At 46.6% G+C, this 12,235-nt stretch overlaps 1 protein-coding gene across 1 annotated transcript in view; it reads left to right on the top strand.

Moving 5' to 3' along the window:
- Window positions 1-1,292: 1,292 nt before the first annotated feature.
- PTPRT (protein tyrosine phosphatase receptor type T) overlaps window positions 1,293-12,235 on the top strand; it is a 668,669-nt gene continuing 657,726 nt past the window's right edge. Inside the window, exon 1 of the mRNA XM_054574063.1 lies at window positions 1,293-1,326. Coding sequence (XP_054430038.1) covers window positions 1,293-1,326 — 34 coding nt within the window. The remainder of the gene's footprint in view (window positions 1,327-12,235) is intronic.

Genomic DNA, 12,235 nt, shown 5'->3' on the forward strand with positions numbered 1-12,235 from the left:
GCTGGCCACCACAGACAGATTTGCCAAAGCGTAACTGTTCTGAGGGAGCTTCTCACACCAGCTGTACTGAGGATATTACTCAGACCCCAGTAAATATTTTATCTACCCAATTACCACCTTGATGATTTATATAACGTCGGATGCTATTATGGAATTTAATTGACTCTTTGGAACCCTGGTTTTTACTTTATGTAATTAAGTGTTAATATACTTATCAGCACTGAGTCCATAAACCTGTATCTGTTAACCAGTCTTAAAAGTTTCTGAAGCTTCTGTCTGTACCGTATGCAGTGGAGAGGTGATGACCTTTGAAGAAAGGGGACAGATTCAAAGTCCAGACATCTAGGGAACTTGGACCGAAGTCTTCTCTCCTTGGAGTCTCAGTGTCTTCATCTTTAAAACCAGAATGAGTGATCCCTGGGCCCTGGTGGTGGTTATGGGTAAGTGAGATTACGTGGAGTGGTAGGATTTAAGGGGGGCGAGGAATAGCTGCTCAGTAAGATCGCTTTCTGTGTTCGCCTTACGGATTGGTTGATGGAGCCCCCAGCACATTGTGCTGAGCCAGGGCGGGTACCTAACCTGCTCTGCTTCTCTCCGTGTTCCCATTGTCGGGTCCCCACACTAGAACGTGAGTGCCAGGAAGGAAGAGGGCACAGCTGCTGTTAATCCCTGCTCCATCTCTGGTGCCTAGAAAACGTCTGGCTCACAGGAGATACTCAATGTTAGATTAATGAATGACATTCAAGCAGGGGTTGAATTAGTTCAGAGAGGATAATGAGGAGGGAGAATGGCCAAACTGGAGGAGTTTACTGGTTTTTCAGGCAACAGACATTCTGATACAGTTGAGAGGGCTTGTGCTTTGGGGTCAGACTGAAAGTGATTCTGTTCCCGTCTCTGCCCTTTATAAGCTGTGTCACCTTGAGGAAGTTATTTAACTCCTCTGAGGCTCAGGTTCCAACCTTGCAAAGTCGTACAGTGACCCCCAGAGGGCAGCAAACAGGGCTGCTCTAAGGGAAAACGAGGCAGTGCTTGCAAAGTGCTCGGACCGCTCAGAGTTAAGGAGTGGGCACTGATGGCTGATTTTTCCCTTGGTGGGACTCAAGGAAGCTTCAGTCACTCTGCTGATATTCTCTCCCAGGGGTTTCTGATGATTCAAAGTGATGATTACAGGGGTCCACTTCTCGCTGGGCCAGGGGGGAATACCTGGCTGTGGTCTCTCCCAAGGCTCCTGAAGCTGGGTCACTCATGGTGCTGAGGTTTGGGGTGGGGTCAGAGGAAGCCATCTATGGACCATGGTACCGCACCTGACCTTGAGCCACCAGGACAGTGAGTGGAGATGCAGGAAGCTGACCTTGTTGGCCTCAGTTGTCAACTGAGGCTCAGGACATGTGGCTACTTTTCTGCTGAAAAAAATATTTTATGTTAAAAATAAGTCACTTTCAGAAAAAGAGGATTTTGGAAAGCCAGGTATTCCTGTAGCAGTAGCAACATTACCGGTCGCTTAGACAGTATGTCCCAGGGATTAAGCGTGTGGTGTTTGGAGTAGGACAGCTTTGGTTCAAGTCCCAATCCTGCCAACTCCTAGCTGTGAGATTTGGGGCATGTCATTTAACCGGTTCTCAGGTTCATCTTGCATGAAGGGTGGATAGTAATAGTACCCACCTCAGGGGGCTCCTTGAGAGTTAAATGAGATAATCCATGGAAATGGCTGAGTGTAGGGCACAGCACGTTGTAAGCCCTCAGTAGTAAATGCTGGCTGCTGTTATTATTGTTCCCCCTGTACAGGCGAGGAAACAGAGCCTCAGAGGTTTCTCTGATCCACCTGAGACCCCAGAGAAAGTGCCAGAACTAGACCTGTGCGCTACCCCCTGATGCCAAGCCTGCCCCCCTGACACTGAACCACACTCCGTTCAGGAGGCATTTATTGAGCTTCGCTTTAGCTCTCAAGCATCAGAGTGCCAGGCTCTTCGTTAAGTCCTGAGGACTCAGTGGCAGAGAAAACAGACACATCCTTCCCGCTCCTGTGGTCGGAGTACCTAAGGGGTCTCCCCAACAGCGCCATGGGGCAGAAGCAGCGGGCGGGGTGACAGAATTGGAGAAGGGAAGAGGCTGATTCCCACGCAATGCTCAGAGGCTTCTTTGAGAAGGCGGCCCTTGGTTTCTGATGCGGCAGGTGGCCAAAGCCAGCCGCATGAAGCCACAGGAAACCTGGGTGCAAGACCACTCCAGGCACAGGGACTGGCGGTGCAGAGACCCTGAGGCCATCCAGGCCTGGCCTTGGACCTCGGGACCTTCCGAAGATGACAGCTCCTGCCAGAAATCAGGATAGACCCATTCCTGTGTGTAGAGGAAGCCTTTGCTCACCTTTTCCCAACAGATCTGAAGTTTCCCTGACACGGGGTATGACCCGTGGCCATCTCTTTCTTTCATTGCTCCCTCCAAAATAAAAATAAAAAAGCCATTGCTGTTGTCTGAGCAAAGATGAAAGATGCTATTCTGGGTTCTGAGTGGGCAGAGCTCTGGCCCGGGGCCAGGGGAGCTGGGTTCTGTCCCAGCGCTGCACCCCTTCTTTGCAGCCTTGTTCTTTTTATGCCTGTTTCCCCACCTGTACAGTTGGGAGCTGTGCCAGATGACCCCTTCCCTCTTCAAACGTGGGGCTGCAGCAGAGTCCCTGAATCTGCTCCTGGAATGTTTTTTGGGACAAAAGATTCTGTTGGGTGGGGCTGCTTTTCAGGCCGGTGGGCTCTCCAGCGAGACTCCAGATTGAGCCGTCTGCCCTTCTAACCAAAGGTGAATGCTCTCTCCTCTGTCCTGCATCCTCTCCTTGGCAAGATGAGGCTGACCCCCTCATGGCCTCCTCCTTTGCTCCCGTTCTGGTCACAGTGCGTGGCAGCTTCTGTGAGGCTGCCTGGGGCAGGGAAGCGTGCCCTCCTCCAAACCTCTGCTCTGGGGTCTGCACGCAAAGCAATGCCTGGGAGATATGGGACTGGCGAGAAGACAGAAACCTGCCTGCCACACCCTGCTGTGCTCTCTTCCTGCACGACGTCCAGATGTAACCTGGTGAAGGACACAGTCGCTGCCTCACAGGGTGTCAGAAATCAAAGTGCCCTTTGAGAGGTTTTAAGTGACTACCTTCTGTTAGTCATGTGGGGAAACCTCTGGCCTGAGTGGTTAGGTGACTTACCCAAGGTCACCTGGCAGTAAGTGGTGATTAGAGTTGGGATTTATAGTACAGATCGGTAGCTTGTCACAGTAGGCACCAGTGATCCACCTAGGAAGTGATGGATCAACTCAGAGTTTCTTTAAAATCTGTTGTTTTTGAAATCATGTAACCTGAACACATACAGCATAGCTGTCTTTTCCACTTATAATTTATACCTTGGGATTTAATATTAATTGAACAAAACTTATTTGGCACCTACTATGTGCCAGGAACTATTATTCTAAGGCTTTACAAATGTTAAATTTACCCAATCTTTATAACATCCCCAAAGGATGAGCACTATTATTATCCTCATTTTACATATGGGGAAACTGAGGCATGTAGAGGTTAAAGAACTTAACCAAGGTCACACAGTTAAAAAAAATAGTACAGCTGGAGTTGACTCTACAGAAAGTCCACACTTCAACCCCTACCAATACTGCATCTCTGGGCAAAAGTCTTCCACCATCCAAGGTGGCCATGTCCAAGGACAGTCCCTTGTTGAACTTTCTAGTTTGCACATGGGAAAGCTGGAGCCCGGAAAGAGCATGAGAACGTTGGATCAGATTCCAGAACGTTGCTATTTCTGTTAGTCCTGACTTTTCCCCGCTCCACGCACTGCCTTGGACATTGGGGACACGTCTCTGGTCTGGAAGACACCCAGTGGCAAGTTCATTATTCTCCCTTGAAGCCCTGCTGCTATCTTTCCCCTTTGTTGTTTTCATTCCTGGATGTGTTATCATGGGCTAAATTAACCGCGGTTGCCACCCAGAGTCTCTGGGAGAAAGAACAGACACTGTCTCTCTGGTCCTTCGGCAATGTCCAAGCCATCAGAGAGACATCACCTTATTTACAATAAATTCACTGTTCAAAGAGATTGAAAACATTTTTTTTTTCCTATTAGGGCTATTGTTTCTATCTGTTGAGTCCACGAGTGTTTGACATTGGATGACTTTATAAAACATTCTACTAATTGGATTTGTTAAAGCAAATAAATCAAACACTAATTGGAACGTGCCCTGCCATTCTTTTTGCTTACTGAATTAGATATAATGGCGTGAAGGCCTTCTTATCATATTTGTGCACTTATTTAAATACCCCCCTGGCATACACTTCTGCAAATTCAATTAGATATTCAAAAAAGGAATTCAATTTATGCAAGGCTGGTTTTCATTCATTCAGGGGGCAAGATGTGCCTACCCACGACAGGCTGCTCACAATTAATAAGCCCCACTTAGAGATGGCCCTGCCTTCCAAGTATTCATTGGCACGAGGGTGGAATCTCGATGATTTGGGGGTTGGAGGACTATATTGCGAGAATGTATGTGTCCACAGAGCAGGGCTGGCCCTACAGGTGTGTGGCTTGTACAGTCACACAGGGCCTGGCACCCAGAAAGGCCCCTTGCTTAGTTTTATACTCTGCTTGCTATAGACCATCTTAATTTTTTCATTTTTTTTTTTAAGCAAGAGGCTCTGCATTTTAGTGTTGCACTGGGCTCCACAAATTTTGTAATTGAGGTCCGCCCTGGTTTCTCTGACCTTCTGCATCTAGGAAGAAGTCCCTGATTTGACATGTGGTGTTGAGTATGTCCTTCACTGCAGCTTTGGTTTCCTCATCTGTTAAATGGGAAGACTACTGAAGAACAACTCCTCACTGAAAAGAACACACTCTATAATGTAGGTGATGTAGTTATTCAAATGCAGGGAGCCACTGTGCTTCTCTCACTCCTTTATCCTACCTGCCAGGAGTGTAGCTTCAGACGTCATCCCGGGGTGGCGGGGGCATGCTCCCTTCCACTTCCCAGAGGAAGGAAGAAACATTCTACAACTGAGAAACGCGAAGGAGCTGTCGAAAGTACAACACTCAAATGGTGAAACAAGATGCTTTTCTGTGACTGTGTTAAAGTTGGAAATTTTCACAGCATCAAAGCCAAGGTCAGCAAATTGCAACTTGCAGGTCAGTTCTGCATCTTCACTGGTTTTTACTCAGCACATAAAGGAAGAATGGTTTCTCCGTGTCTAAATGGTTAGACAAATCACAAGAAGAATGCTATTTTGTGACGTGAGCATCACATGCAATTCAAAGTGCAGTGTCAATAAATCGAGCTCTATTAAACACAACTCTGCCATTTCTTCTGTATTATTTATGGCTGCCTCTGTGCTTCACTGGCATTGCGGAGTAGTAGTGACAAAGACTGAGTGGCCTACTGAGGTGGGCAGAATTCTAAGTTGGCCCCCAGGATTCCCGGCCCTTGCGGTTTATGTCCTGTGTCATTCCCACCCCTCGGGTGAGACTGTGAATAGGGTAGAAGAGTTCACTCCTGTGATCAGGCTCCGTGAGTGACAAAGGTGAAGGAGTTTTGCAGATGTAATTAAGGTCCCTCATCAGTTGACTTTAGTTAATTCATGAGGAGATAAGCTTGGCTGGGCCTGACTGAATCAGATGAGCCCTTTAAAAGGACCACGTCCTGTCCAAAGGAATAGGTTTGAGACCCGAGAGGGCTCAGGTCAGGGACTGTGGGCAGCTGCTAGGTGCCGAGAGAGGCCTGTGAATGACAGCCAGCCAGAGAGCAGGGACCTCAAGCCTATAACTGCAAGGAATGAATTCTATCAAATACCACATGAACTTGAACGAGGACCTGTGCTCCAGAAAGGACTACAGTTCCCCCTATGCCCTTGGCTTCAGCCTTGGGAGGCCCTGCGGAGAGAACCCAGCCCAGCCTTGCCTGGAGTTCTGACCTGCAGAAACCACGAGATGAGAAGTCGGCATTGCTTTAAGCCCCGGAGTTTGTGATAATGTATTGGGTAACAATAGAAAACCAGTACAGCCACAAGGTGGAAATCTGTACTGTCTTCTTATGTAAAATGTTTGCCCACCTGTGCATAAAAACAATACAAGCCACTTCTACGACGTTTCCCTTTTTCAGGCACCTGAACCATTCAGTCCTGCTAGGTCTTGAATCTGTCTCACTAGTTCCCAAGCGTCAGCTCCCTACACATCGGGTCACCATGTGAGGACTGACCTCCCTGACATTGGTTAAAAACTTATATAAATTTCAAGTATACTGCTTTATAACAACCGCTTTTCTGTATATTGTGTGCTCACCGCCTGAAGCCTAGTCCCCTTCTGTCATCATAGATTTGACCCCCTTTACCCCCTTCATCCTCCCCCAGCTCCCTTCCCTCCTAGTAACTACTGTTCTGTTGTCTGTGTCTATAAGTTTGGGTTTTTTTTTTGTCTGCTTGTTTTGTTTGTATGTGTCAAATCATAAAGTTCTTGTCTTTTTTCATCTGACTTCTATCTCTTAGTGTAATGCTCTCAAGATACATCCATGTTGTTGCAGATAGCAACATTTCATCTTTTTTTATGGCTGAGAGGTGTCATTATTTTTATTGCTGAGGGTAATCTCTCTCTTTCCCTGAGATCTCTGGCTGGGCATGTCTCTTAGTAGCTCTGATGACAAGTTTCCATGTGTAAAATGGAGAGAGCAATGCTTGTCTCCTAGAGTAGGCGTTAGCAAACTGCAGCCCCTGTGTAAAATCTGGCCCACTGCCTGTTTTTATAAATAAAGTTTTATTAGCACACAGCCTCATCCATTTGTTTACCTATTGTCTCTGACTGCTTTTGTGCTATAATGGCAGAGTTGAGTAGCTGTGAGAGAGACTGTGTGGCTGCAAGGCCAAAAATATTTAGCATCTGGCTCTTTACACAAAAAATATGTTGACCCCTGTCTTCGAGAGTGGTGGTGGTTGGACTTACCTTAATTTATGTATACACACATATAAATATACACATACATAGCTCAAGTACAGTGCCTGGTAGACAGCAGAAGCCCAACACATCTTTAGTTCCTCTTTTGCACTCAGTCCTGTTCAAGAATACACAGGATCATATCAGAAATGCAAAGGCAGACACATTTATATTTTTATTGAATTCTATTCCTCCCTCATTTTCAAAAGAAGGGTTCATGTTTAAAAAAATTCCAATTGGCACTATAAACCTTATTTATACTTTAATGTATCCTAAAGTATGTATCCTGCACTATTTTTACTTCTCTTATAGATACCGATTTGCTATATATTACCAAATCCAAATGGATTTTCAAAATCCAATTTCCTTGCTATAATTTTCCATTTTTCTGTTGACTTTTTACGCTTGGCTCACATCAGAGCACCTGGGGCCTGTGGCACATTTTCACTTCAACCTGTCCAGATAAATAGCTCCTCTGCCCAGGCGCAAGGAGGCAGTGCTGGGTTCTTGGCCTGCGGCTACATTGCCATCTCCCCTCAATAAGGCGGGTCTTCCCCACACAAGGACCCGTGCTCTAGCGGCTGAGCCCAATTCCTGGGGTAGGGGGTAGGTTTAGGAGGGTTTTGATATCTCCCGAAATGATTGTGATGGGGTTGACATCAGTTCAGTGGGGCTGCTTACTCCTTAAGACTGAATGAGGTGAGCAACCGTACCAGTGTCTTTTGGGGAATCTCTCCCACCACAAGTCTTCTGCAAGTCGTCTGCCACAAACATCTGCGGCCACGGCCAGGTGTTCATGGCAGGCTACTTTCTGTCCGGTGTTTGGGCCCCAAGGAATTTCACTAAGACAGATAAACATAATTTTTGAAAGAGCAAGGAGAGCTGCAATGAGACTCAAGATCATGGGTTTGAATATTTCATGCTCTGGGTCTGGGGAGGCAGCTAGTCTTTTCTTTCTCTTGTTCCTGTGATTCTCAGTAGCTGGTCCTTGGGCTGGTGACATGGCTCTGCATCGCCGTGGCTACTGCAAGTTCCCAGTCCTTTTTAAGTCTCTGGAATCCTTCACCTTCACCAGCCCCTTGCCTTGTACACCAGAAAAATGAAGGCCCCAAAATGGGGAAAAGATGTCAGCAAATGGGGCTGTATGTACCCAGCTGGCAGGGTAGGTTGCTGTCAGGGTATAGGATCTGGAGCTCATAGACACTCTATTTCTCCATCTGTTGGTTGAGAAGAAGAAAATTCAAGGAGGATTACTTCAGATATACTTATTAAATATATTTTCTCTCCTGGACAATTTTTAAAACTTATCTCTGGGTCAAGCCAGACCAACAGGAAGCAGATTTCTAGACTGTATCGCATTCGTCCCCAGCAAGTTGATTTTCCTGAATTGTATGTTTGGGTGGCGCTATCAGTTTATACTGAGAACAATTATGAGAAATCATCTCATGAAATTGGCCATGTGCCCCTTGTTGGATGTTGTTTCTGATAGTGTTCATAATGGCATATGGGATTGCTGCTACCAGTGCTCCTGGGGAGAAGTTCTCGTGTTATCTAAACACCTGGAATGGTTGCAATGTTTCTGAGCAGTATGGCTTTTAGTGTATGAACACAGAGTGTCCAGTATCTGACCAGATTTTCCTCTTTCTCCTCCTTCTCCTTCTCCTCCCCCTCCCCTTCCTCCTCTTCCTCTTCCTTGTTCTTCTTGCCAACAGAAGCTCAGATCAAAATATGTAAATGCCTCTTAGGTGGACATTAAGAGAGTTGCAGAACATACTTGCAGCTCTTTCCTTCTGTCCTGCTTTGCTTTCTTTTCCTGGTCTCAGTTTGCTTTTTGCCATCATGCTGTGTTTCCTGCTTCTGTGTTTATCAGGCCACCTTGCCCGGACTGGCATTGCTAATGGGTAGACCAGTTCGACAGCATCTTTTGAATGGAGTCTATGTTCTTCCTGTACGTAAAGCATAGGGATACTTCCCCGATCATTTGGACCTATCTTGCTTTTCTGGGAGCCCTGGAATTCCATGGAAAAGTCATGAACCCTGAGTTACCCCTGGGTTTAGACATACATATGTGATAACTTGCAGGATGGGGGACTGTTTCTAGATATTCTTCTGTAGGGAGGGACACCGTGGTCCCCTAAGGGATAGAAAATTCTGAAAGAGTGGGGTAGAACCCACACGTGGACCTGACTGTTCACAAGAAAAAATAGCTCACAATACAGGCACAAATAACCACCCCTCCCACCCCGCTTTTTAAATAACAAAATCATAAGCATGTAATTCTGTATTGTAACTATCACACTCAAGCACAGGATATGACATTTTAGGTGAAATGTTCAAATCACTGTCCATCTCGTGCGAGACATTCACATACCTTCCAACCACACTCAATGGCATTGCTTCTGCTGGACCTGTGAGGGAGAGGCTGCTTTTGACTCCACTGTAAGCCAGCTCCTTGTAGGAGAAAAAAGAGGACTGTGGTCTGAAAATAAGAGCTGGGTCACTGGGTCCTATGCCCCCTTCTGTGGGACCCCAGTATCAAAGAGCAGATGGTTAGAAGGGAGAGGCATTTGCTCACTGGCTGAAGGTGGGCGTGACCATCAGAGCTCTGCAGGTGGCAGCATCAAGGTGCCCAGGGAGTGACTGTGAAAAGGGGCTGTGATAGGTCCCCTTAGAGTGCTGGGACCTATCAGCTCTCAGCTTGGGTAGCTGAGCAAGCCACCTGCCATTGGTGGAGAGTGGGAGGTAAGGAGTGGACAACTGATCTGGTAGACTAGGGACAAATTGTTAATGTGACCTTGTTTGGGATCCATGAGCTGGGAGGCCCAAAGGTATAACTGTGAGCCCTCCAAAATCTTGTCTAGAAGAAGGCAGAGAATTGGTTTAATTAGACCATTAATTAAAATTTATCAGTAACTTCTCTGAGCTTTGGCTCATCTCTGTGAAAGTGTTTTCTGCATTGTACCTTAAGTATATGCTGGTGTGGTTGTCTTTCCCAATACTTCATGAGGGTAAGGATCATATCTGTTCATTCTGTGCTCCTGTGGAGAACCCATAAAAAAGATCTTTATTAACTGTTTCTAGAATGAGCAAGGGAATGGATTCAAATGGGAGAGACTCAGCCATCTTGGAAGTTCTTTATCTTTCTGCTCTCCTCTCATCACCTTCTAAGTGAAAGGTTGTGTCCTTGGTTTGGGGGAGTACATTCTCTCTCCGGTCTATTAGAAAAAGCACAGATTCCGTGGTTAAGTTATGATGGACTTACACCTGGCTCTAACATTTCTTTTCTGTGTGACCTGAACAGGTCACTCAACCCTTCAATGCCTCAATTACTTATTTAAAGTAGGGATAATAATCTACTTCACAAGGTTGTGATAATTAAGTGAGAGCAAATGAGATGGCATAGGCAGTCAGTGCCTGGTGTATTCCTAGCATGGAGGAATTGCACGTTTCTTACATTAGTCAGGATGGGCAGGGCTCTACTGTGGTAACAGCTAACCCTAAGGTGTCAGTGGTGTAGGCCAAGAAAGGCTGGTGTTTTGCTCTTGAAATGTGGAATGCCAGTATTACTGCTTCCGTGACTTTCTGGGTGGCTGTCATCCATTGAGTGTCCCAGGGACCTAGATATCTTTCTTCCTTTGATGTCAGCACCTTCAGCAACAGCTTTGAAGCTCCTCACAGCTTGGACAGATGCTTGTAGGCCTCTATTTTTATGGGCTAGTCCTGCAAATGGTGGATACCACTTTTTTACGTATTTCCAGGGTTTATCACATGGTCTTCTCCAAACACAAGGTGGCCTGGACACATGGTGTTTTTGTGTGCACAAGAGAGAAGACCCGAACAGTGTGCTCTACACATAGCACTGTCTTGGCCATACTTTTCCTCTCTAGCCCTGGAGGCTGGTCTCGGCTGAGGATTGATTCTCAGTCAGCAGTTCCGAGGAACACTGGAGAGGCTGCAGGCGACCTTTGCTGATCTATTCCAGTGCATCAGGATCTCTTGTCAATGTTGTTGACCTGATTCATTTGTCTCCCACGGGCTGGCCTCCAGCGGGGTGATGGCAATTTAGGGAAAGGAGGTTGACCCTCTTAGAGCCTCTGCAGCTGCTGCTGCTAGGGTTTTAAAATTTTAAATGCAGTATGTTGCGTTTTCATATCTGGGGCATTTGCTCTGCTGTTCTGATCAGAGAAGGTTTACAGAAGTGATCTGGGAGAATCATTTAGAATTTGTCAGGCAGGCAATGTGGAGATGCAGCTTTCTGGGTACAGGTGGCAAATCGGAGTCTTGGAAGAGCAGGTTGCACTGGGGGACTGGTATGGGGTCGCAGTTCCTTGCATATAGCCGGCCTGTATCAGACATCCCATTAGCACTGACTAGCTCATTCATTCAATATTTATTTATTTATTTTAATGATTTTATTTATTTATTGTTAGAAAGGGGAAGGGACGGAGAAAGAGAGGGAGAGAAACATCAGTGTGTGGTTGCCTCTCACGCACTCCCTACTGGGGACCTGGCCCACAACCCAGGCATGTGCCCTGACTGGGAATTGAACCAGTGACCCTTTGGTTCGCAGGCTGGTGGTCAATCCACTGAGCCACAGCAGCCAGGGCCATGCAATATTTATTAAGCCCCTACTATGTTCCAGAACTGTTTCCACTTGACATCTAGTGGAAGCTGGTTGATTGCCTCCCCTCTTGGCTTTCAAAGATCATCCTTTTCTGGCCCTGACTGGTGTGGTTCAGTTGGTTGGTGTCAACGTGCAAGCAAAAAATTGCTTGTTTGATTCCCAGTTGGGGCACATGCCTGGGCTGCAGGGTTGGGGAGGCAGCCAATTGAGTTTTCTTTCCCTCTCTCCCTCCCTTTACCTCTCTCTAAAATAAAAAATCAAATTAACAAAATTTTTTTAAAAGGTCCTCCCTCCCCGCTGTATCCGGGGCCTCGTCTTCTCTGTCGCCTGCTCCTAACCTTTCCTCTGGTCTCCTGGAAGATCCTCGCCTGTTAACCCATGTTAATCCACATTGGTCATTGCCCTTCTCTCAGTTCCCCAAAGTACCAGTAACGTGTGCCTATTGTGTGCAGCCAGATAATCTTCATGGTATTTCTGTCAGGTGGATCTTTCACTCTCTATTACAGGAGAAGAAACTGAGACCCAGACTTTATAGATGGCTGAGCCTCTGGACCAAGCTGACCCAGCTTTGCGAAGCTGAGATTCGTGGCTAGTTTTGCTGGGCTCTGAAGCTGGTGCTCTCTGTTGCCTGGCGGCGCCTTTCCCTGTTGCAGGAAGC

Source organism: Pteronotus mesoamericanus, unplaced genomic scaffold, assembly GCF_021234165.1.
Source record: "Pteronotus mesoamericanus isolate MK-2021 breed Mesoamerican mustached bat unplaced genomic scaffold, CSHL_Meso_final contig_25, whole genome shotgun sequence".
NCBI classification, from domain to species: domain Eukaryota; kingdom Metazoa; phylum Chordata; class Mammalia; order Chiroptera; family Mormoopidae; genus Pteronotus; species Pteronotus mesoamericanus.